Raw genomic sequence first — 23962 nt, forward strand, 5'->3', positions numbered from 1 at the left:
GAAATCGAAAATAAAACTCCGGAATGATTTAGGCTGCTAAATGCGTATTTATTTCGAGATTTTCATGTATTTGGTTTCAATTCTAGTAGCATTTTGTTATTTGTTTGTCTGTTTTACATGATATTAGCTAATAGTTGCGCTTCTGTTTTTGCCATTGCTTGACTCTCGTTAACAATCTCCAACTGTCGTTAAAAACAAACGATTTTCTGTGTAGTTCTTTGCCGCTTTTCATTGATACATTATGCGCAAAAGTGCAGTTTATTGATGCGGATGCGGATGCTGATGCGGATGCTTCTATATGCCTAGGCAACGAATTTTGAGATTATTCGCCTTCTCTTTTAGAAATGTCTTTCGGTTTTCGGTTTTGTTTGTAATATAAAAAGGAAACGTTATTTTATATATAATTTCAGACCTAAATTATTAAGATTTAATGCAATATTTTATTTGTAAGTTTTTAATTGAATAGCTTGAACCATTTGTAGGACCTATAAATATTCATTATCCGTTAATAATCTTAATAAAATAAATATGTAGAAGAAAAATCTTATGCCTCCGTTTCAGTTAGTTAAAGCTGTGAGTTTTTATCCGCATTAATTTGAAGGATAACAATTGTTAGTTAATTTACGTTAATTTAATTTAATTTTAATTTAATTTACTTCAAATATAGGCATTCGACTTGCTTTCGTTTATCGTTACGTTTAAACTAAATACACGATGCATTCGTTCGGTAAATTTAATTTCTGTTTTTGGTTTCGAGTGTTCCTCGCTTGTGTTTTACGGTCTGCAGCACTTGAATGGGCATTACAATACTTAAAAAACCTCAGCGCCTCGATTTATCGATTTGTAAATAAGTTGCGCGCTTTGTTATGTTTTACTTTTATTTGCTTTACTCGGTTTTTTTGGTTTTTGGGCATGGGTAGTGTGTAGTTTCTGTGTTTTTTTTTATTTTTCTGCCTCGAGACGACGACGATTGTTGCAAATAGAAAAATAATTCAAGTAAATATTTGTATATGCGTGTATAAGTATTATAGTTTCCTCTAGGTATATGAATAGCACTCCATGCTCGAGTTCTTGCGGTCTATGTTTATTGTATTTTGTACCAATCGCCTAAGATGTGGCATTATCCATTATCCGTCCAATCTCCAGACATCAGATACTGTGCAGATATACTAATGCCCGTGTGTTGCAATTTTGAGTGGGTGTGGCGATCCGGAGTTACTCCGGATTTCTAGCGTGCTTTATGTGGGTGAGTGGGTGTCTGAGTAGCTAGTCCATAAGGTAAATATAATCTATCATAGTTCATTTAGGTGCCGCTAACAGCTCTGAAGGTATTCAGGTTCGGTCGCATTCGCTGCGTTGTTGTCGATTGTTTCGGGTAGAAATACTTGGGGTTATCGCTTTTCGGTTTTGTTCTTTGGATTTGGATTGGGTCGCTGCTCCGATGATCTCCGCCTGCTCCGTGGTCCGTTGTCCGCTCGGCGGCCTACGAATCCAGCAGCGGCTCATTTTCCGAATCGGAATCTAACATTTTCCAGACCATGCGCCTGACGTTTCAGACTGCCGCCGTCGGCCCAGGAGGAGTTGAGATACTCGTCGTCATCGTCTTGCTCAAGTTTCTGCAACACAAAATTATTGAAATACATTATTTTTTTGGGTAAAAGTTGTGTGTGGTAAGGTTTTTATCAAACACAAACTTTAAGAAGGCTTTAAGTTTGTTGTTTTCCGATTTTAACTTAACTTGCCCATTAGGGTATGCTACAAAATGTCAGGAACGTATACGTAATCCACAATCCTTAATTATTAAGTATACGTAATATTGATATCAAGTAGATATCAAGTAAATACATATTTCGAAGAAAATTCCCAGACCTCCACAAACCGTTTTTGTTTCTTATAAAAAATATATGTGTATTGATTACCTAATGATGGTAAGACTTGCTATATTTCATACTTAAATGCTGCAATTAAATTGTTTTTATATTTTTTAATTGACATCGTTTTTTTTAGAATGGTTTTAAGCTTAACCCACATTTTTCCTTTAAAAGAAAAATCCGTTCTTAAAATAAATAAATCAGAAGGCAATACTACGTTATAATTTTAATCCATTCCATCCCTGTTCCTCATCGTCCCATCTTACCCTTGCACTGAGTTGGACGTGGAGATAACTCCGTTCTCCAGCGAGTCCCTGGACAGCTCGTCGGCCATCTGGACCTTTAGCTGGTGGCCGAACGAGTTCATTTCCGAGTTGGGCGTCATCTGCGAGCCCGCCGGACTCTGCGCGATGTACGGATGACCACCCGGGGTGGTCACCGAGCCACCCTGCGATATGGAGGCGGTCATCCCGGGACCGCCGTTGGGCAGGACACCCTCCAGACAACTGTCGTTGGTGGTGGAGTCCATGTTGATGATCTGACTGCCGGCCACATTGTCGGCCAGCACGGCGCCATCGCTGTCGTCCACGGCATCGATGTCATCGATGTCCATGTCCTCGGCATTCTTGTCCAGCGGCGCCGTCTCCTCGTCCTCGTTGTAGATCTTGAAGTAGGCGTACGTCAGATAGATCACCGAGATGATGAACGAGGGTATGGGAATGGCCATCGAGTACACCAGATTCAGGGTGTTCTGCCAGTAGTCCAGGTCGCTGATGACCAGACTGGGATCAACCTTGGAGTAGTAGCAGGGGAACTTCATGCCGATCTTGGTGTACCTCTTCAGCCAGATGGTACAATTGAGCATGGGCGGGTAGCCACAGCCCTTGACGTTCGGAAAGAGCCGCGCCCCCACATAGTAGTACATGGATCGATTGCCCATGAGGCCCTCGTTAAGCTCGGAGATCTCGTCGAAGGGCCTTCGCTCGTCGGGAATGAGGGTGCCCGAGGCACTCAGGCCGCGCGTATCCTCCGAATCCTCGATGAGGTACCCGTTGGAGCCATCGGCGTCCCCGAAATTCAGCTGCTCCAGCCGCCCGCCACCCAGGTCGATATCTAGTCCGGTGCCACCGGTGCCCAGATTATCGTACTCGTAGTCGCTCCTCAGAGCCCGTTCATAGCGATCCGTTCGCTTCACGGGCGGCAATATGCGCTCCGCCTCCTTGAGATTGATGTGATACTCCGTGAAGTTGAACTCATCGGTGTAGTTGTACAGATTGAGGCGGTAGTTTACCCGGATCTGGGTGCACGTGTAGATGTCCTTGGTGCAGCCCTCGCGGCAGGACGCCCACGAGCAGTTCTTGGCCCCGTAATAGATCTCCGTGTCGTAGGTCTCGCAAAGAGCCGGGACCTCCTCGAACTGCATGAAGATCGTCGTGAAGGCGGGCTCGATGACGAAGGGCACCAAGAACAGGAAGGCAAACAGGCTGAAAGTCCCCAGCAGGATGAAGAAGGCGGTGGTGTAGAACAGCAGCTTCTCCTTGCCGGTTCGCTTGTCCTGCTCGTCTCCCATATTTTAGCTCGATTTTGGTCGGGTTTAGTAGCCTATAGTCTATACTATATAACTATATATTTGATTTTTTTTTTTAGGCGCAGGTCTGGCGGTGGCGGCGGCGGAGCAGAGCGGCGATAGTTAGTGCTGTAACTTAGCTTACAATTGCGGCGATTATGGCGATTATTGATCGATAACGATAATTAAGAGCTAGATTACGATTACGGTGCAAGTTATATCACAGGGAGAGTTCGATTTCTCGATTCGTTTGCTTTTGCTTTTGCTTTTCCTTCTTTTTCTTTGGTTGCCTGGCTGTCCGGTGTCCCGTTATCTCGCACATCGCTGACTTTTGCAGGGAGGGTCCTGCATTTTTGTGCTCGGCATCACTCTCGATTAGGCTAAGTACTCCACGGAGTCCCACGCATCCTGCATCCTTTCGCTCCGCTCATCCGCTCCTCCTGGCAGTGGGGGCAATTTCGAACCTTTGCTAATTGCTTTATTCGTCCCAACGGAGATGTTTCGTCAACATCAGCACGCTGCAGTCCTCTTGCTTTCGCCTGATTTAGCTCTTGCTGCTTCTTGATTATTTTATGACTGCGGCAAAGCAGGATACGTGTGCGTATGTGTGTGTGTGTGTGTGTGTGTGTTTGAGTGTGTCTGTGTGTGTTGTTGGCCTGCCAATGGCCAGTTTTGAGGTATCTCTCTCTCTCTGATTTTGACTCACTTTACATTTACATTCTTTAAATGTGTGGTAATGTGTAGAAAAAAGAATGCTGGACGGACAGTTTTGTTTTTTCTTGTTCACTATTTTGCTTTGCTTGGCTATTTCTCGCTCGCTCTCTCTCGCTTGCTCTTTCTCCCGTTATTCTTGCTTTCCTTGCCACGTGCAGTTCACAAAGGCTATAAGAGAGTGTGGGTGTAAGGGGGTGCGTGAGTTTACCGTTTTAAAATACCGTTAGGCCGCGCTTTGCCATTAATGCGTGTTTATTTTTAAAAACCCCAAGAAAATGGTGACGATGGTTATTTTTATGTAACCTCGAGTGTTACGAAACGGAAACACACGCGGCACGGCACCAATGAGCTCAACTCGTCGTGTTTAAATAATAAAACTCCTTCGATGCATTTGTGGGGGGGAGGGGCTTGGAGAGGGGGGGAGACATTGCGGAGCCACATGTAATTTTCAATTCATTTGGCACGCTTTCACACACACAAACACCAGAATAGGAACTGGAAACAGGCCGTGCACATGCAAGGCCCCCCCACAAACACACACTCACACACACACGTACACAGAGCCTTAGAAAAAGGGGGGAGGTGAAGAACAAAAGCGAGAGAGCCAGCTCCAATCGAAATTATGCGGCAAAGGAGTTCTCAAAGGAGTGAGTGAGTGGGCTAGAGTAGAGCCAACTTCTTGTGCCATGCACGAAACAATTTTTTTTGGGAGGTCCTTTAAAAAGATTTCTCTCCCCCTTTTTGGAGATCAATTAAATGTAGTTGAACTACAGTAGTTTAAAGGTATTTTTGTAGGGCCCCCCTCACCCTACCCCTCTTTCTATTAAGCTCTTGTGACGTAGAGTTGCGTGCTCCCCTTTTCTTTTTGCGCTTGTGTGTGTGTTTACTCAAGGTTCAGGTTACGCGGTGAACACGATGACAACGGAACGGGGATTACGCATTTTCAATCACAAATCACCAGCACACATTTGCTGTTTTTCGGTTTTTTGGTTTTCATTCGGTTTACCACTGTTTACCATGGAACAATGGTGACCTGATTGCGCACGGGGTCAAAAGTTGCTAATGCTGAACAATCGCCACATTCACGCTCCACATTTTCTTTCGGGGCATTTTTGTTCGTTTCTTGCGTTTCTCCTTTTTTTTTTTTGGTGGCAACAATAGAGCAGGACGACAACGACCACGATAACGACAACTACGACGACAAAGGCAACGACAACGACAACGACAACGGCGACGGCGACAACCAAGAAAAGGAGCAAGGCGACAACACGACGGCTGAACTCTTCAGCGAAAGGACTGCCTGCCACTGGCAACGCTGCAGCGGAATTAAGGGCCCAAGTCCAATTGAAGCTTCGGAGCGGAGCTTTCGCCTGCACCGCTCACAAGCTTGAGTTCCCAGGGTTCCCCTTTTAGCCAATAACTTGCCAGATCTAGCTAATTTGACATGGAATGTGGCAATGAGGAATATTAAAATAGCTCTTTGTTTGGCTATTCCAGCATTTTTCAGTTACGCATAGCTATTTTTAGGTAATAAAGCAAAAACAGTCTGGAAAAACTTTTTATAATCCCTGCTCGGGCGCTACTTAAGAACTATGGAAATAGACGGAGCACTTATTTTAAGAAAATGGAACTAATCAACTCACAGATTTTATTTCAATAACAGTTAAGTGGCAACATTATTTTTAATATTCCCTGCTTGTCCGCTTTGAAAGGTAAACTTAAAAACCACATTATTTACATTGTTTTGAGCTAACTTTTAATTATTATTTTTAAGTTTATATAAAAACATTTTATTAGTTAGCATAGTAATTTTTTTACAAAGTTAAATCAAGTCAAAATACTACCCAACTTATTTCCTATTGTATAATACCACTCTATGAAAGTAAATAAGATTAAATGATTTAGTTTTGATGTCCTTGCTTTAGTGTAAAAACGTGATTGAAAAAAAAAAAAAAAATAAATTTTCAGTTTATTTTATCAGTTATTTTTAAAAACAGTACTTTATTTGCATTTTTCTCAATACATTATAACATATAAGACTTTTTAAATGCCTATAGCTAGTATTGTTCTGGATTTTAGGCCTTTTTAGTCTGGCCAACACCTCTGAAAGCTCTCTCTAACCCATTCTCCCACTGGGAGCAACAGCGACCAGCGATGACGTAAAGCCAGCCGGCGCAGGCGCCCGCCGATCCCCACCAGAATGGGAGAGCTCCGCTGGTCGAAAGCTGAGAAGTGTCAGAAGTGGCGTAAACAGCAGGGAAACGTAACGAAACGTTCTCCTGTGTTTGGAATTTTCTCGGCTCGCCCAGCCACGGGGAAATGGTGGAAAAGTGCAGAAACGCAGCATTTGTGGCACTTGGTTAGCTAAGGATCAAAAAGGAAATCGAATAGACCGTCGAGACCCGTCAAAGTGCTAGCCATGTGCGGGTTATGAAACGATTTTGATGGCTCACTGTGCAACTGTGACGGCGATTGCTGCAAGTGTATTGGTGTCGTTATCCTGCCCCCCCACGCCCACCGCCCCCCAAAATCCGCGTGTGCGTGTCCCCAAAGGCAGGAACGTAAATAAACCTTAACACTCGAAGCTGAAACATCCATAATTTACATGTGAGTACTGCTGCTGCTGCTGCTGCCCGAAAAATTCGATCCGAAATGGAATTCCCGTTCAGATCCTTCGATGACCCTCAAAATCGTTGCCTACATCTAAGCGCACTTCCCATTGATTTAGCGTGCAACTAGAATTTCTCCCTGTGGCCATTGATTATTCCATTTGGCATGTGATAAAAACAAAAGTGGAGCGTGTCCAAGTGGTGGTGTCGTTGGAAAGACACTTTGTGACCAACTTTGTGATACCCTGTAGTCGGGTGGGCTCAAGGGTTCGCCACCAAGTAGTTCTACACACAGCGGAACTCCCAGTAGTCAATGTTTTACCACTTCAGTGTCCAATACATTTCAATCAATTTCCAATTGGTATTTGAACGAAATACGTCATTCATGCCTCATATCAATGCTCTGAAATTAATTTTTAATGGATTTTTCTTTCAAAATGTAGATAGCACGAAACTAGTTTTTCAAAAATAGATGTATAGTTAAAGGTTAGTAAGTAATTATTTTTTGTGACAACTACTAGAATTGTCTCCAAATTATTAATATTACAACATATATCGAATTATTATTATTATTATTGTTTTATGATTTTCCCCTTTACTTCAAACTAATTTTAGTGTATCCCTTACAGAAAAACAATAAACTTTAGCACTGAGAACTTTTTAATAAATATTTATAAATATTTAATTAAAACGAAAGCATTTATGCTATGCTTATGTAGAATTTTAAGCAATTTCACATCTATTAATATAATTAACACCAATGCCACGTATTAAATAGCGTTAATAAAAAATTTAAGCAATAAGATTAAGCCGCCAAACCAACAGTTGGCCAGTGTTGAAAATAATTGACAGTGTGTGCTAGTGCTGTGCAGCGCGTTGATTTTGGTGAAACGCGTTAGTGCATTTCTCTTGAGAAAGTCAGTGCTGCCAGAATTCCCGAAGCAAAAATAGCTAGATTTGAAAAAAGTTATTTAAAATGGTGAAGGAATTGCCAAAAATATGCTTAATTAATACAGTTTTTTATGTTAGGCTATTTAACCCAAACAATTTCAAGCTGTTCACTGCAATTAATTAATATCATTAAAAAGAATAGAAATGAATTTTAAAGTTGCCAGATCTAGCAGGTAAATTGCTACAGTGGCAGCACTAATTGCCACAGATGATTATTAAAAACAGAGTTTAACTAGACGCAAAAAGAAAGTAAAGCAAGAAAAAAGGCGCTGCCATGGAAGTCATCCTGATGATCATCTTCTTCACCGTCTTCTGGGCGGCGGTGGCCAAGTTCGGACCGATCCTGGTGACCAAGGGACCGCAGGATGACCTGGTGCGCTGCATTTTCCTGCTGACCGCCGTCGTTTGCTGGCTTTTCTGGCTCTGCTGCTATTTGGCGCAACTGAATCCACTCTTGGGACCAAAGCTCGATGGCAAGACCATCAGGATCATCGCCTCGTCTTGGGGATATCCCATCAAGGATGGATAAGGGAATCCCAACAGGGAGCACCCCTCACAGCTAATCTCTGGCGGAGGAGGCATCTTCTCCGGATCCGCAGCCACATCACTCAGTTCGGATAATACACGGAAACAAAAGCTTTGCTAATCTACATTTGTACTTTAAAACTGGCACGTTGATAAGGACGGGATAGCCGATATCCAGATACGCCCTACTATTTGCTAACTAACAACATTAATCTATTGATATTGTAAACTCCCCACTTTGAACACCATATCACACTTCTTTACCTATTGCTTTGTTCATAATTGTTTTTTGCAAAGTATTAGCCATGTTCTTGTTCTCTAAACATTTATGTACAAACCTGTGAATCAGATTTTTGGAATTGAACATTCTTCAGACTTTTTGTATTACAATATATATTCAAAGTAGTTGAAGAGATTATTGTTTTCCGTTTTGTAGGTAATATTACTAATCAGTCATTGTATTTGTGATTTAGTTATTGGCAAATATAGACAAATTTATGCGTTTACTGTATTTTTATTGGTTTATTTTTATTGATCGAAAGCTAGCTGTTTGCTTATCATTGTTTTCGTGATATGATTATTCACAAAAATAAATTAAATATTAGTATATCTCGTGTTTATATAAACATTTTTATATTGACTTGTCCACAGCCAACAAAAGTATAATTTGTAGGTACATTTTTTTATAGCTACATTTAAACAAAAATAAAATTTGTTTGTGAATTTTCTGCAGTATTACTTTTTGCACTTCAAAACATCTTTAATGGCAGTCAGACAAGTTGTACTTTATCTAATAACTACAAAGTGAGTTAAAAATCATTTATATTTATTGATATTTTAACGAGCAACAAAATTGTTTACAATAAAATGCTTACAATAGCAAAAAAAAAGAAGTTCGGCTTGTGAAAAAACATGAGTAATAATGTGTAGTACCCGTTTGAGATAAGAATTCTATTTATCTATTCAAGCCACATATATACTTATAATATTATTATACTCATATTTTTTCCCAATCCCATATTTTTTGTTAGACTTTTATTTTATAAATTTATAAAACCAATCAATGATCGAATAGTAATGTATGTTCTTAATTTTTTAAATGCCATTTACTATTATTTTAGTTTTTTCATCGAATACGTCGATAAACTATATGCTTGGATATACTCAGTTGCAATTCTTAGAACAAGCATTTTAATATTGCTTTAATTTTCTTAGTATATATGTTAAAATCGTAAAATGATTCAATTACTTTCATATATCATTCGCACTCATAGTTTAAATTTGTACTTCTTTTGTAAGCATTTTATTTATAACTATAGTTATCGTATGAGCATATTAATATGCGGAACGTGAGGAGCGGTTGAGCATAACTGGAGCAAACACAAAGCCTCCGCACATGGCACTCGGTGCACTTGCACTCTTGGCCATGTGGAGGCCGACTTAATCAATGGGAAACGCTCGCTGGGAATGGGCACCGATTGGAGCCAGCTTGGCGAGCGTGGGCGGGGGTGAAGGATAGGGGGTAAGGATTGGGGATTGGGTATCGGGGATGCCTGCTCTTTTCAGCAATGTGTGAATGCGGAACTATTGATTTTGCAATAAAAGTGCGCGCGCAGAGCCGAGATTTTGTGTGCCAAAAAGCGAGAGCAGAAAAATTCACGAGACCGACCCGCCACGATATGTGGCATGTTGTCGGCGGTCAGTGAGGAGAAAATCCGGAGAGCTGGAGAGCTGCAAAACCCGGAGACTTAGAGACCCGGAGACCCACACGGAGCCGACCCGAATGCAGTCGCCAGTGAGGAGCAGAAGCCTTGGGTCACGAGCCACCAGCTGCCAGTAACTCGAAGGGAAAAATCTAATTGCCAACAAAATAGTACTGCTCAAGAGTTAACAAATAATTGTAGATAAATTGCATAAAACCCCTTTAAATTCATAAAAAAAAAGAAGGGACAAGGCAGTGACTTTGGAGGCAGTCGCTCAAGCGAACAACACGTGATGCAACTGGCCAGCATATGAACTCCAGTGATTAAAGTGAATTTCTGTGTGCGGGGTCAGCTAGGCCAAAAATCAATAGGTTGGCCTATCCAACAAAAAAAAAAAAAAAAATAAAATAAAATAAATTAAAAACGTGTGTGTCCTCCTCCAGCTGGAAACGTGCGCAGCCAGCAAAGTTTGGCATTGTGGTGCGAAAGGAAAAACAGCCAGAGGAAAATCTTAACCTACGCAGGGCCATTATATAACATAGCACATCATACACCGCCCACGCAGCATTTTGCAGCCACGAAATCGATAGACTACATAAAAAAAAAAAAAAAACCGACATTATGACGAGCTTCTAATTGGATTGCACGCGAGGGATTAACCACTGGGCTTTTGGATCGCAGACAGCGAATTACAGGGTAGTAGTAGCCAGAAGCCAGAAGCCATAAGCCATAAGCGATGGGCAAAAAGAAGGTGGCCACCGAGGACTTGGTTGTCCCGCCGCAGGACACTCGGATATGCGGCACCATATGCATTTGCCAGATGACATTGGTGCTGAGTTCGGTGGCCCTCGTCTATCTCACCGTGGCCATATACATGCCATCCACGAGGGCCTTCAAGAGTGGCATCGATCCCACGCCGGTGATGTGCACCACCACCAGGGCGGTCAACAAGGACAACTGCGAGTGGGGCAGCTGTGGCGAGTGGTGCCTGAGTAAAACCTCTGGCGCCTGCATCCAGATCTACGTCAATCTTCGCAGCAATGGCAGCAATTTGATATTCCAGAACTGCACCAATTCGGCCAATAAAACGTGCTATGGCATCGATCAGGATCGGGCGGACAAGGCTCGTTGCATCAACGATGAGTGCAAGAATCTCACCGGCACCTTCAACTGCACCGCCGGCCAGTGTCTGAACATCACGGATGCCTTTGAGTGCGTCTTCCACAACAGCGATGCACCGGTCAAGTGTTCCGGACGACGGGGCAAGATCAACTGCATGGACATTAGTGGTCTGTACTCGTGCAGCAGGGGAACGTGCCGCAAAATCAGGACTCCCTACAACTGCGACCGGCGGTGTGTGGACATACCCACCCGGAACAAGAATGTGGTGGTGCTCAGTGGGGACAAGGTCTATCTATCGCAGTGCCAGAATGCCATTAATGCCGAGACACTGGAGGAGGTGTGGAACGAATCGAATGATAATGTGGCCATGACCTCGTGCTATTTCATACGGCACACCTCGGATCAGGTGGATGCGGTGGACTGCATCAATGGTTCCACCCTGGAGCACAACATGCTCAGCGATCTGACCAACTTCACATATCTCAGCCACCTGCACGTTTCGGTGGCCACGCCAGTGCCGCAGATAGCACCACCCGATGTCGATCTGACCATCTCGAATGAGTCCAAGCTGATGATCAACCTGGAGGGTTGTGTGAACACACTGATGGACGAGTGCAAGGAGTTTCTGAAGGACTTTGGACGAGATGGCAGTGACCACAATGCCAGGGCACGATTTCCCTGCTTCTATTCGCCCGGGAAAAAGGATGTGGTGGTGGCACGCTTCGACCTGGAGGTCACCTATCGCCAGTTTGTGTTCGCCTCGGTGGTGCCATCGGTCCTGTTCGTGGTCTCCTGTTCCATCCTGATCATGTGCCAGACCACCGTCTATGTGGGCGATGATGCCAAGATGCGTTTCAAGGGATGCGTGGACACGGAGACGGTCCTCAACAAGAGCAATGTGGGTGCTCCCACCAACGGAGACATGGGCGGGGGTGGCGGCGATGAGGTTATGGCCCTATGAGATCCGTCACGTAAGCTCTACGTTATAAACCTACCATTTTTGGGTCTTTAAATATATTTATCTAATGACTTACAGTCTTGGCGGTAGCCCACATGTGAGAGGTCTACCAGGTGTTCTAGGTATCTCAAGTGATCTATTTTTGATAGCTATAGAGCAGTTTCCAATAGAAATTAGAGCAGAAATAATGTGAGAAACCAACAAGGGACTCCCCTTTTATCATTACTTCTTTTTAGAAAATCAATAGAATAGTCCTATACTTTAAGATAAACTAGTCAACCTCTAATTTAGGTAATGGATTATTTATTTTACCCACATGTGATAGTTTAATCTTCTCCTGACAACGTTAGTAGTCCCAACCCTTTAACTAAATTTTATAATATTTTTCGGGCATTACTTTATCTTTTTCATTACTTCTTTAACAAAAAAAAAAGAAATAGAATAGTTCCCTATGTTATATTCTTTAAGCTAAACTAGTCAACCTCTCAATTAGGTAATGGTTTACTTAATTTACCTTCTTGTAACAGTTTAATCTTCTGCTGAAAACGTTAATAGTCCCAAACCTTTAACTAACATGTTTAATATTTTCCAGGCATTCCTCTGCTCCAGGAAGACAGTCCGACACACCAGACGGGAGTCTTCGCTTTGCAATAATTGGAGTTGGGCACCAGCTGAAAGTCAGAACACAATCGAGCAACTTGAAATTCTTTGTAATCCTTCCATCGACACCCTGAAACACACAGAGAGACACTGGGACACACAGGACACACAGGACCACACCTAAAGAGGCTTGCAAGGACACTACTGAGCTAACCAGGGCAAACATTATCGAGATACAAGGATCGACACAGATCTGAAGACAATATTAGTATAATTTTCGACTGTTTAGTTGGACAATTTTTTTTGTTTTTTTGTTGGGACTAGGAACTGCAGAAACTGTAGGATAGCGAGAGATTCAAAGGCGGCGTGAGCAGGATTAAATTTAAAATTGTTGCTATTATGGAACTATTAGTTTTATCTAGGGTATAAACGCACGCACACACACACACACACACACAACCCACTTGCACAGCACAGATACACAGAAACAGATACACACACACACAAGTCACCAGAATCGGCTGAAGATATAGAAGATATATATATATGAACAAGGTTCAGTCACCGGGAGAGAGGGCAGAGAAATTCAAAAATGGCTTAAGAGTGAGGGATGCGTGATCAAAAATCTAAAAGAAATATCTCGTAACGACAACTAGTCGAAGAAGTCAAAGTAAAAAAAGAAGTTAACCCCAGAAGGCTAACACAGAAAACATAATAAGCATTAATTTAGATAACCCAAAACTAATCAATATACAAGAGAAAAACACACAGAAAATACAAATTAAGAGAAACATTTTCCATTTCGGCTATAAAAATAAGGCAAATGGGCAGAAGATCGTTAGATGATTAGGCTAAGAAATCTCCAGAGAGAGTAGATCTTAATTGTTGTAGAAAGCGCGAATGTTAGCGGTGTTCATTTTAAAGGCTTTTACCGATCCAACTACAATCTAAGCACCCTACACAACCCCACACCCACACCCCAAAAATAATCTCCGCCATGAAGAAGAGCTCCACGCTGACCACGACCACGTCGATGCCGGCGAGTCCAACGCTCTCGGCGCAGACGCTCTCCGCCAGCAAGATCAGCCTGAACAGCAGTCGCTGCGGCTCGGCGGGATCGGTATCGGGATGCGGTTCCGCCTCCGGATCCGTGCGGTCCGCCTGCCAATCGCCGGTGCGACCGGGCAGCGGATGCGTGGACGCCATCAAGGCCAAGCGCGAGGAGATCGAGATGGACACGCTGCTCGAGAAGGCAAAGTTCTATACCTCCGTGTGCCTTGGTGAGATTGGTAGTGCTTTTAGTTGGTGCTGGTTGTAAACGATGCAGCGGCTGCAGGAGAAGCTTGAATGTCTATAGGGAAGCCATGTCATAAATAGAAAAATTATAAACATCCCTCTCTATATTTTTCATTTTACCGATCAATTTCTTTGGTAAGCTTTAGTAAAACATAATTTTAAAAGGTTGCCGCTTCATCGTTTACAACCAAAAACTGTCTACCCGTTTAACACTCGCTAAATGCTAAATATTTTGGTAACCTTCAGGTACGACTGCCATTTTGTCGGTGTTCACATTCCTCTTCCTGATACCCTTCGTCGTGGACCCCGCCATCTCAACGATCATAGCGGATTATGATCCGGTGCCGGTGACCTGCATCGTCATCGATCACATCTACGCGGAGGGCATCAAGAACTGCAGCTGGAGCTCCTGCCGCGAGGGCTGCACCTCATCACTCACCAAGTAAGATTACACTTAATGCAAATAAACATTTCCTAATCAATTTTTTTTAAACAGGTGCCATCAGTTGTTTGTCAACTACACGCGCATCCCGTACAGCGACTGGGAGCGCAATCCTCGGGACCTGGACACGGTCAACTGGGATGTGAGCTACACCAAGTTTCTGATTAATTCGGAAGGCTGTGGCTATCCACCCACGACCAATTGCAGTGTGTTTGCCAGGCAATATGGGTGAGTTGAAGATCTAAAAAAGAAGCCCTGAACGAGGATTTATTTTCCTTAATAATATGTTAAACTTCTAAGAGACATCGATGTATATAAAAAGGTTTCGTATATTCTTTAGTTCTTTAGGTCATTAACAGGCTCTTCTTTATTTGTGTATGACCGTGAACTCATTCACTCGTCAACTGCTGAAGAATTCGCGCGGGTACTTTAAAACCTTAAACTGAAGAGCTTGCAATACATATTAAAATTATTTTAAAGTAGCTTATAAAATCGAACAAAAATTTAACTACGATTCCATAGTCATAGACAAACAGATCAGGCTTTAGCTGGAGCTGATATTAAATCTACTCGTGCAGGGCTCCTATACATAGATATTGATTATTTAAACCACATTTATTAGGTTCTCGCATATTGGGGAGCCCTTTCCCTGCTACTACAGTAGGGCATACCCAGAGGTGGTCATCGGTCGGTACTCGTGGGAGAACAACCTGTACCACCTGATCCTGTCGCTGATAATACCGAACGTGCTCTTCGCCATCTCGATCGGGGTGTTGAGCTACTGGTACTGCCCCTGCTGCGAGAAGGCGTGCAACAAGTCCTCGCGGGTCTACGCCGAGAAGTTCCCGACCAAGGAAGAGTGAGTGCCATTCAATGTACCACCCACCATCCACCACCAGAGCTGTCCTGCATCTTGTTCCCATTCATTGCGCGGTTCCCCAAAGTATCCGTATATCTGTATATTGTAGAAGACAACAACACAGTCACCCAGAACCATGGACATAAACTCATTGTGCCTTGTATGAAGATATATTATTGTCGAAAACCAAAAAAAAGTCGTATTGTCATGCTGTATCCGCCTATGAATGTAACTTATCCTTTTGTTAATCGTTAAGATATTGGCCTGATCCATAAGTCGAAACATGAATGTAATCCCCTTTTAGTTCCCTTCGATATTTATTTCTCCTATAAGCTTTTCTTTATCTCTATCTTTGTCTTTACTACTCTATATTACTTTCAGGATCGTTAACTGCATGAAATGTAACACGGAAAAGTCGTTGTCGTTGAATGTATTTTGAATATGATCTATAATCAATGCGAGAGTGCCTGAACTTTGACCCCCTCAAAATGTATTGTGATAGGTTAAGTGCGATGGTATTTGATATATATAACCCTGGATCCCTGGATCCCTCGATCCAGTTAACTTGCACATACATACGAGTATATTGTGTGGCACCCAGTTCGCTTGTCCACTGAAAATCAAAAAATCCACACCCACATCAAAAAGAAACCCAAATCGAATTGTTACTCTGAAGTGTCCTTAGCAATTACTGCCTTCTTTAATACTCTTCAATCGTAGTCGTAGAAAATCCCGCACACCAAGGATTTTCTCTAACGCACAATAACAAAAACCCATCCGAAAGGAATTTCGTATGCTAAATACACACATTCACTAAAAAAAAAAAAAAACAAACGAAAATCACAAGATTATTACTCAAAATATTAAATGTCTCAAACTTTACAGATTAAATATGACAAAAGGTTTCTTTCAGGTTTATATTAATTAGATCCCAGCATTTTCTCTTTAACTCCAAATATTAAATCTATTATTATATAATTACATATCGAATACCTTTCAAATTTAACGATCTTATACTAGAAATGTTTCAGAATGCATGCTTTTTGTTTTTATGAATATTCGTTAGTTTTGATTCTAGAATGGCATGATCCGTTTATCCCAATCTATTTAGCATAAACATATATATATATATAAACCGCTTATATCTGACTAGCATTGATTAAGAACTCTGTTCCAATCGCATTCCAATTCTAGCAAACTTCTGTGTCACAGTGACGAAGATGATGATATGGAATACTAGCAAAAATAATATTAGTTAAAGCCCCTAAACAAATAGTAAATTCAACTTTGTAGTCTGTACCACACAACACAACAACATAGCTTACCTAGATATATACTATATACAAAACATACCATATAGAAATTCCATTTGCCATCACATCGGACGATATATATATAGTATTTAAAAAGCAAGCGGAGCATCGCCGAAGGACAAACTTTTTCTCAGCCATTTATTCGAAATTTTGCGCTCAAGAGATTTGTTAACATAACACTTTGCCATCATATTGTTACGCTAGTTATATATATGGACCTTTGGTTGGCTTAACCGGCTTTATTGGAGGCGGCAGCGATGCTCCACTCTCGACTTCGATTTCCACAGAGATAATACCAATACCAATTAAAGGATCGCTTGTTTTCAACAAATTGTGATAGTAGTCATAAAAATATTAAGTAAATTCGTAAAACTAACTAAAAACGGAAAGCGAAAACAAAAAAAAAAATAAAATAAAATAAAATACCAATCAAACAAACAATTGTATAGAACCAATTCCGCTCCGTGCCGCAAAAAAAAAAACCGAAAGGTCGGAGATTCATAGAAACGGAACGGATTGGACTCCCAGAAAAGATAGATTTGCCACAAGATACAAGATAAAAGATACAATCCATGGGGATAAGCAGCGGAACCAAAATTATTCATTCACCCACACTCACATTGGGACGACACACTCACAACTCAACATTTTTGAAATAGTTTTAACGATCTTATGTAAAAACCAACATCTAAACGGAATATAACAATATATATATATACATAGATATATACGTATACATATAGCTTAGCAGAACCGATATAACGCACGTTGCTTATGAGAATTTTTTAAATCATACAAACCAAACCGAAGAACAAAACCAATTTGAATGCAAAACGATTAAAATTTTTTACTTAACGTGTCTTTATCAATAAACAAATTAAACCAGCTAACGGCCTATTTAATAAACAATTAAAACAAAACAAACAAAAAATGAAAAAAAACCAAAACAAATGTGGAGAAATGCTAAAAAACAAAAAGAGCTGTTTTTATTTATGAAATTTTGGGAGAAACGAGGACAGAAGAGGAAATCCTCTCCAGGCGCAGGCGTGTTTGCCAGGATCTGGAACCATTTGTTGAGCTGGCTCCATCCCTGTCCCGATTTCCATTTCACTCAAGGGTTTGTTTTGGCCTGGGCCTTTCACTTTCGCTTTCACTTTCACACTCCGATGGGGGAAAAGTAAAAGTGCGCAGTGTCCTTTTGGCAGCCCTGGCATACCATTCTCCGCACTCCTTCCGCTCCGGGATTCAGTCAGGACGCAGTTACTGTCGGGAGCAGACGTGTGAAAATCGGGCCAATAAACGCCACCGAAACATATAGAACTCAGCCATCAAACATAAACGTCCCAGTTTCCCACCTTCCACTTCCATATTCCTTTGAAAGGCCGAAGTTATTTTAAAGTTCCGATACAAATAAGCAAAGTTAACTAAAATAGAAAGGCAATCCCACCAATAAGCAAACAAATAAACCATCTACCACCAATCAAACCGAAAGCGAACCACCCACCACCCAGCAAACAAAAAGGAATCACCTTGAAAACGGCATAGGGTGAAAGTGTATATAGGAAGCCATTGGGCAGTAGGACGAGTACGGCCGGAAAGTGGGCCACCAAATCAACAAGTCGTAAATTAGCCCACTCCCAGGGATTGTCCATTAAGAAGGGGTATCCAATCCTCCAGGAAAATGGCGCGACGGAAGGACAAACCGCGGGTGATTCCCGAACAGGATACGCGCATCTGTCGCGCCATCTGCCTGTGCCAACTGACCATGGTGCTGTCCTGCGTGTCCATCGTCTACCTGAGCGTGGCCATCTACTCGCCCTCCCTGAAGTGGGTATCGGTGCACACTTCCCACTCCCAATAGATCCCTCTATAAATCTACCTATATCCCCGTTTTAGGGCCTTCAAGTCGGGCTTCGAACACGATCCGGTCATGTGCCAAACGGTGGACCGCCAGATGCCCAACAACTGCCCCTGGGCATCCTGCGGCGAATGGTGCCTGACCAAGACCAGTGGCTTCTGTCCCCAAATCCACTCCATAGTGCGTCGCAATGGCACGGACATCCAGCTGAACAACTGCACCAGGGTGACCAACACATCCTGTGCCATGGTGAGTTATTGGGGTCATAGCAGACCTCTAAGGCGGTAAAAAAATGGCAGCTATAGCTAGAGGAAGTACCTTTATTTATAGAACATACATATACTATAGTTAGTTTAAAGTTCTACCAAAAGGTCATAAAAGTATTTTATTTCCTAAGGCACTTCTCTGATTAAAAGTCGGGTTTAAGCTAATTGAGAAAAATTCTTCAAAGGAATAAGCTATAAATAAATGTGAAAATTATGGTTTGAGTTAATTTTTTTAAATAGCATTATACACTGAGTGGCGTTTTTTTTAAATTAGAGTAAGAAAATATATTCACTAACTATTGAAAATTGTAAAAGTCAGTTTTTTTAATTTTATTAACTTTTTGAAGTTTAAAAAGTCTGCTCTTTATTATGATAGTTTAAAAATAATATAATAAAAAAAACAATTAACTTCAAAAATATGATTTACTTGCTAAAGTGCATTGATAAAATGTTTTTTGAGTTAGGCTTTTATCATTTGCTCGCAATAACAAATATTAGTTAAAATTAACGTGTAGCTTAAAAAAGGAAATACTTTTGTGACCAACTGTAGGACTACCTTTAACCAAACGACCAACCCATTACCACCCACAGCTTTAGACGTCATCGTCTTAGGCATCCCACTTAAGGATGAGTTCGACCATGACTCATCCTTAGCCCACTTTGGTTTGTGGCTACTAATGGCAAGACGATGGGGCAAGGCATGTTGAGTATTTGCCCCTCAGTCTTTAAGGGCACTTGGCGCCAACTCGAGTTTAACGATCATTGAATAACCATTATCCTTCGTTATCCCCTTGCAGATTGACCTGAGTCGCCTGAACAAGTTCAATTGCAACAATGGCACCGCCTGCAACAACATCAGAGGAGTGTTTAACTGCTCCAATGGTAAGTTATGCACCTCAGAGCCTATAAAGTCTCACTAACTGATTGCAATAATCACAGGACACTGCAAGAACATGTCGGAGTTCTTCCTGTGCCACCACAAGGCCGATGGGCATACGATTAACTCGCAAAAGGATAACACCAAACTGAATGGATTCTTTGAGTGCCATGGGGTGCACTGCACCAAGATTAAGAAGCCCTTCAGTTGCGATCGCTATTGCTCCAAGATAACAACAGCGAATGTGAATACGCTTATTATGCATGTAAGTTAAAACAAGAGAAGATGCTATATTCGACTATTTGATACCCGATACTCAGCTAAAATAATTTTGAAATAACAATCGGGTTTTAGGTGACGCCATCTGCTGAACTGATAACTAACAGTTCTTTCACTTTCAAAAATGACGTCATAATTCATAATTTCCTTATAACTGCTAAAATAATTGTTCGATTTGAAACATTTTTTTATGTGTCGATATATATTGACCGAATAAACAATAACTGGCGAGCAACGCGTATAATTATAGAACATTTTTGAATTGAAAATTCTCTAAATCCTATTAAACTTTATCCATTAAAGGAGGACAACCTAATCACAGCTGATTGCGAGAACGCAGTGGCCTTCAACCAGGCCCGAGGATCCGAGCATGGCGTCCGCATCGAACCCTTTGAGTTCTGGAAGGAGGACGATGGCAACCTGTTGACCAACTGCGCTACGGTCACCCGAGAGTCCGACAATCGCATCACGTGAGTATAAAGTAAACGACTAAAATAATGAAGATATTGCTTACTAATCGGATTTCCAAATAGTGCCACGGATTGCCTGAATGGAACGCTTTTGGAACATGACACTTTGCCCGCTCCCTTCATGAACTTCACCCAGTTTTGGGCTATCTATGATAACAGCACCAGGTCGGTGGATCCCGAGCAGAGGTACCTGCCCAACCAGGCCAACTTGACCATCTACAGCTGGAAGAAACTGTTTATCAATCTGGAGGGCTGCGTTAATACCCTCAAAGGGGAGTGCAAGGACTTTGTGGCTCGCTATGGCAACGATGGCGACAACAACACTGCCCAGTCACGCTACCAGTGTTACTATAACAAGGTACCACTTGAATTTCACTTGTGATATCAGTTTACTAGAGGTTTGCATTACGTCTCACAGGATTCAAATGTGGAGTTTGTGGTGGCACGCTATGACTTGGATAAGGTCTACAGAGAGCTACTGGTGTCGTTGATAGTGCCCATTGTACTGTTCGTGGTGTCCTCTATTTCGCTTTGCATCATCACCAAGTCCGTCAAGGTGGGTATTAAATAATACTCTAAACAGAAAATTTTAAACTTTTCTAATATTCATCATTAAAGGGTCAAAAGGCTGCATGCTATGATCTATTTTTTTGAATGTATATAATGTTTCCAATGATATATTTTATCTTATTTTAAACTTATTCAATTTAAAAACATATTATTTATACCCTTTTCTTAAATTTTCTTATTAGGTGGGTGACGATGCCAAGATGCGTTGTGTTTGTGCCGGTGATGAGTCGGATAACGATGAGGTCTTTGGTCCGGGATTGGCCACCAAACAGCAGGATCAGATGTACGATACGGACGACGATGTGGTCGACCTGGAGCACCAGGCCATTGGAGGTCAGGAGCTCTCGGACCATGGACTTCCGCTAGACAATCAAGAGATGATCGGCAGCACCAAGTCACTGATACCACTTAGTCCTACAGGAGATTCGGGAACCAGTGAGCCGAATTTCGACCAGGATCAGGAGAAGGCTACAACATGCGATGTGCCGGAGAAACCACTCGTAATACTTTAAGCGGATTAACCGCAACTTGCAAGGCAAGTTTCGCATTAAAAAAAAAAGGATTCCGAAGAGGATTACTTTTGGAAGACCATGAAAAAACAGCACCAAACTTTATGGACCTGTGCATTGTACAAGGGGAACTGAATTTAAATTCTACTCAGCGCATTTATACAACGTTTATACACTAACTAGCAGAACAGAACAGAACAGAACGGTTCTTTACTTTTCTTGGTTAAATAAGGATAATCACACATATATACTGGTTATATAGCCTCAGATGAACACAACGAGTTGAAGATGGCCGAGCTTTATTTACCCGATCCCCACTCTAGAAGTTCAGAAGCGGATGCGCCTTAGACAAAGTTGCATTTATATAGCGTATATAGCATAAACCAACTGACATCTGCTGAACAAAAACAAGAAAAAAAGAAACAAAAACAAAAACAAACCAGGACAGACCAAGGAAGTAGCCTCCTCTAGACAAAGGATAAATAGGCATCCGAATCGCCTTAACTCTCGACTTTGTAGCTATGCAATATTCAACGTTTTCTTAAACTAGTTTAACCGGTGGAGCAGCAGTACCTACTTATATCTGATATATACATATATCTTATACTCGTATTATAGCAAATAAAACACCATTTGAAATTCTCTCTACAAAAAAGGGTGACTCACCTTGAGTTCCTCCTGGCGCCTAAAGGCTTCAGCCATCATCTGGCGTCGCATGGGATCGGAGATCACTGCCTCACGTCCTGGAGGACCTTCACCAAGTTGATTAAGCTTGACGACTACCTAATGTGGGATTTGAGTTAGTTTACAAAAGGGTGAAGTGGCTATTTCCTACACTAACAACAAATAATAGTAAATACAAGTATTTTATACTTCATGGAAATATTTTTCCCATTTTTCCATTGCGGTTTTTAGTTACTTTAAATACAGATTTATTAAAATTAGTTTTAAATATTTAATTTGATTTTTTTCGGTATTGATTTTAATAACTGAAATATTAAACTTAAGCCATATTTTACTTAAAGAATGCATATCAACTAAAATCAATTATTTTACATATTAATTTAAATTATTTTAATATAAAATCATTCAAATTAATATGCTTTGTTTTTAATATTATGATTTTATACTTAGCCCTTACATAAATATAAGAATACAATTTTTCTAGTTTTTCTCATATTTTTTTTACACTTTTAAAAGGTTTAAGAATTAGCTTTACATCGAATGATCGTTCGTTAATTTCATTACGATATAATGTTATTTAAACATGCAATATAACATTTTGAATTCAATAGTCAAATATTTGTATTTACTATTCCACTTTTTATCAGTGTATGGACACTCACCTTGGTCTTGTCATTATGGCCCAAGTACTCGCTCATCAGCTTGCCCATCAGCATCTGGCGACCTGCAAACCAGAACTGAGCCTTGGAGGGCTCTATTACCTCCTTGGAGGCCTGGGTGCCACACAGATCCTCGGTGTTGGAGAACTCCATGCGAATTGTATCGTAGGGCGGCAATTGCATGGGATATACGATGGTCACGGCTCCTCGGAGAAGATTTAGTGCCTCCTCTATGAGCTTAAGGGTCAAGGTCTTCGAGGACTTGACCAATCGCTGAAAGGGTTTTAGGTTTTATTTTAACATTTAACAAGAAAGATAGCAAACTTCGGCACTATTACAAAAATAAAATAATCTAAAAAGCACTATAATTCGATTTAAAACAGTTTATTATTTCTTTGTCGTATAAATTTAAAAACAATTTATGTACTATCTGCAATAGATAGTCGATTTTTGGAAAAGTTTTAACTAGACTAGTTTGCGTAGAAACGGACAAAATGACGGACGGACTAACGGACAGACGGGCGAACGGACGGACAAGGTTAGATCGACTCCCTTAATAATGCTGATCGAAGATCTATATATATATCGGAAATGTCTCCTTTATTGCGTTGAAAACTTTTGACAAAATTATAATACCCTCTGCCAGGATATGATTAAGGAAACTCAATGATTAAGGAAACTCTGTTTTTCTATCAGAACCCTGTTCTTCTTAGTAATCCGCATATCCCATAGCTTACCCGATCCACCATAGCCTTGGCATCGGTCATGGCATTAGCCAGGACCTTTTGCATGGCCTCCGTTGGTTGCTGCCCATTTCGGCGTAGCAGAGGATCCTTATTGATGGTGAAACCGCCTGATGGTATGCACTTGTCTGCATAAGTATCCTTGAGCTTAAGCTCCTCCCGCTGCTCCTCGTTGATGCCAACCATTTCGCCCGGTAGCATGGTGCCATGTTCAGCCAGCTCCTCGATCTCCATGCAGACACGCTGGATCTTCAGTTGGCCATTGTAGAGGGCCACCAGATCCCGCAGCACCGAATCGGTCTTCTCCTTAACACTGGTCTCGAACAGAAAGAGTACCTCGTCGCCGCGTTTCACTTGTAGAACCACCATTTCGCAGATAAAATATAACTAAACGAGCAATCGAAGTGCAGATCAACCGGATAGCAATTTGTAAATGTCACAAAAGCCGACAGCTGGAAAGGCAAACAACTCGGTTGCTAAGGCCCTGGTATCGATGGAGATGTAAAAAAGGGGGGGC

At 41.5% G+C, this 23962-nt stretch overlaps 6 protein-coding genes across 12 annotated transcripts; 4 read left to right on the forward strand and 2 right to left on the reverse strand.

The window, feature by feature from the left end:
• Window positions 1-33: 33 nt before the first annotated feature.
• LOC128259195 (protein tipE) lies at window positions 34-5477 on the reverse strand. Of its 6 annotated transcripts, none has more exons than XM_052991438.1 (3): window positions 5186-5477; window positions 2138-4320; window positions 34-1616 (listed from the first exon to the last, which is right to left on the reverse strand). In XM_052991438.1, exons 2-3 carry the CDS (start codon window positions 3439-3441, stop codon window positions 1553-1555), a joined length of 1368 nt encoding a protein of 455 aa, XP_052847398.1. In that variant the 5' UTR covers window positions 3442-4320; window positions 5186-5477; the 3' UTR covers window positions 34-1552. The 6 variants fall into 6 exon arrangements, with proteins under 6 accessions (XP_052847398.1, XP_052847395.1, XP_052847397.1 ...); XM_052991435.1 differs by having other exon boundaries at window positions 5169-5477; XM_052991437.1 differs by having other exon boundaries at window positions 5159-5477.
• A 2417-nt stretch (window positions 5478-7894) lies between these two features.
• LOC128259203 (V-type proton ATPase subunit e) lies at window positions 7895-8748 on the forward strand. The gene has a single exon (XM_052991451.1). It carries the CDS (start codon window positions 7987-7989, stop codon window positions 8239-8241), a length of 255 nt encoding a protein of 84 aa, XP_052847411.1. The 5' UTR covers window positions 7895-7986; the 3' UTR covers window positions 8242-8748.
• Window positions 8749-9357: 609 nt separating this feature from the next.
• LOC128259196 (uncharacterized) lies at window positions 9358-12754 on the forward strand. The gene is made up of 2 exons (XM_052991440.1): window positions 9358-12033; window positions 12613-12754. The coding sequence occupies exon 1, from the start codon at window positions 10677-10679 to the stop codon at window positions 12021-12023; it is 1347 nt and encodes a 448-aa protein (XP_052847400.1). The 5' UTR covers window positions 9358-10676; the 3' UTR covers window positions 12024-12033; window positions 12613-12754.
• An 856-nt stretch (window positions 12755-13610) lies between these two features.
• On the forward strand, window positions 13611-16953 carry LOC128259200 (protein tipE). Of its 2 annotated transcripts, none has more exons than XM_052991445.1 (5): window positions 13611-13900; window positions 14163-14358; window positions 14413-14586; window positions 14981-15217; window positions 15599-16953. In XM_052991445.1, exons 1-5 carry the CDS (start codon window positions 13618-13620, stop codon window positions 15654-15656), a joined length of 948 nt encoding a protein of 315 aa, XP_052847405.1. In that variant the 5' UTR covers window positions 13611-13617; the 3' UTR covers window positions 15657-16953. The 2 variants fall into 2 exon arrangements, with proteins under 2 accessions (XP_052847405.1, XP_052847406.1); XM_052991446.1 differs by having other exon boundaries at window positions 16412-16953.
• Window positions 16954-17767: 814 nt separating this feature from the next.
• On the forward strand, window positions 17768-21990 carry LOC128259192 (uncharacterized). The gene is made up of 8 exons (XM_052991429.1): window positions 17768-18357; window positions 18427-18637; window positions 19452-19536; window positions 19594-19796; window positions 20114-20280; window positions 20344-20638; window positions 20699-20836; window positions 21033-21990. Exons 1-8 carry the CDS (start codon window positions 18212-18214, stop codon window positions 21360-21362), a joined length of 1575 nt encoding a protein of 524 aa, XP_052847389.1. The 5' UTR covers window positions 17768-18211; the 3' UTR covers window positions 21363-21990.
• On the reverse strand, window positions 21937-23814 carry LOC128259294 (cilia- and flagella-associated protein 298). Its single transcript, XM_052991596.1, has 4 exons — window positions 23440-23814; window positions 22706-22975; window positions 22026-22142; window positions 21937-21942 (listed from the first exon to the last, which is right to left on the reverse strand). The coding sequence occupies exons 1-4, from the start codon at window positions 23812-23814 to the stop codon at window positions 21937-21939; spliced, it is 768 nt and encodes a 255-aa protein (XP_052847556.1).
• Window positions 23815-23962: the final 148 nt, after the last annotated feature.

Source organism: Drosophila gunungcola (assembly GCF_025200985.1).
Source record: "Drosophila gunungcola strain Sukarami chromosome 3L unlocalized genomic scaffold, Dgunungcola_SK_2 000005F, whole genome shotgun sequence".
Classification (NCBI taxonomy): Eukaryota; Metazoa; Arthropoda; class Insecta; order Diptera; family Drosophilidae; genus Drosophila; species Drosophila gunungcola.

What these genes read in the sequence shown, in the direction of transcription:
- LOC128259195 (XM_052991438.1), bottom strand. Translation starts at nt 3,441, where the DNA reads ATGGGAGACGAGCAGGACAAGCGAACCGGCAAGGAGAAGCTGCTGTTC. An exon ending in ACGTCCAACTCAGTGCAAGG is followed by an intron (nt 1,617 to 2,137) that starts GTAAGATGGGAC and finishes TTTGTGTTGCAG; the next exon opens with AAACTTGAGCAAGACGATGA.
- LOC128259203 (XM_052991451.1), top strand. Translation starts at nt 7,987, where the DNA reads ATGGAAGTCATCCTGATGATCATCTTCTTCACCGTCTTCTGGGCGGCG.
- LOC128259196 (XM_052991440.1), top strand. Translation starts at nt 10,677, where the DNA reads ATGGGCAAAAAGAAGGTGGCCACCGAGGACTTGGTTGTCCCGCCGCAG.
- LOC128259200 (XM_052991445.1), top strand. Translation starts at nt 13,618, where the DNA reads ATGAAGAAGAGCTCCACGCTGACCACGACCACGTCGATGCCGGCGAGT. An exon ending in CTATACCTCCGTGTGCCTTG is followed by an intron (nt 13,901 to 14,162) that starts GTGAGATTGGTA and finishes GGTAACCTTCAG; the next exon opens with GTACGACTGCCATTTTGTCG. An exon ending in TGCACCTCATCACTCACCAA is followed by an intron (nt 14,359 to 14,412) that starts GTAAGATTACAC and finishes TTTTTTAAACAG; the next exon opens with GTGCCATCAGTTGTTTGTCA.
- LOC128259192 (XM_052991429.1), top strand. Translation starts at nt 18,212, where the DNA reads ATGGCGCGACGGAAGGACAAACCGCGGGTGATTCCCGAACAGGATACG. An exon ending in TGAATACGCTTATTATGCAT is followed by an intron (nt 19,797 to 20,113) that starts GTAAGTTAAAAC and finishes TATCCATTAAAG; the next exon opens with GAGGACAACCTAATCACAGC. An exon ending in TCATCACCAAGTCCGTCAAG is followed by an intron (nt 20,837 to 21,032) that starts GTGGGTATTAAA and finishes TTTTCTTATTAG; the next exon opens with GTGGGTGACGATGCCAAGAT.
- LOC128259294 (XM_052991596.1), bottom strand. Translation starts at nt 23,814, where the DNA reads ATGGTGGTTCTACAAGTGAAACGCGGCGACGAGGTACTCTTTCTGTTC. An exon ending in CCAAGGCTATGGTGGATCGG is followed by an intron (nt 22,976 to 23,439) that starts GTAAGCTATGGG and finishes AAACCCTTTCAG; the next exon opens with CGATTGGTCAAGTCCTCGAA. An exon ending in GCCATAATGACAAGACCAAG is followed by an intron (nt 22,143 to 22,705) that starts GTGAGTGTCCAT and finishes ATCCCACATTAG; the next exon opens with GTAGTCGTCAAGCTTAATCA.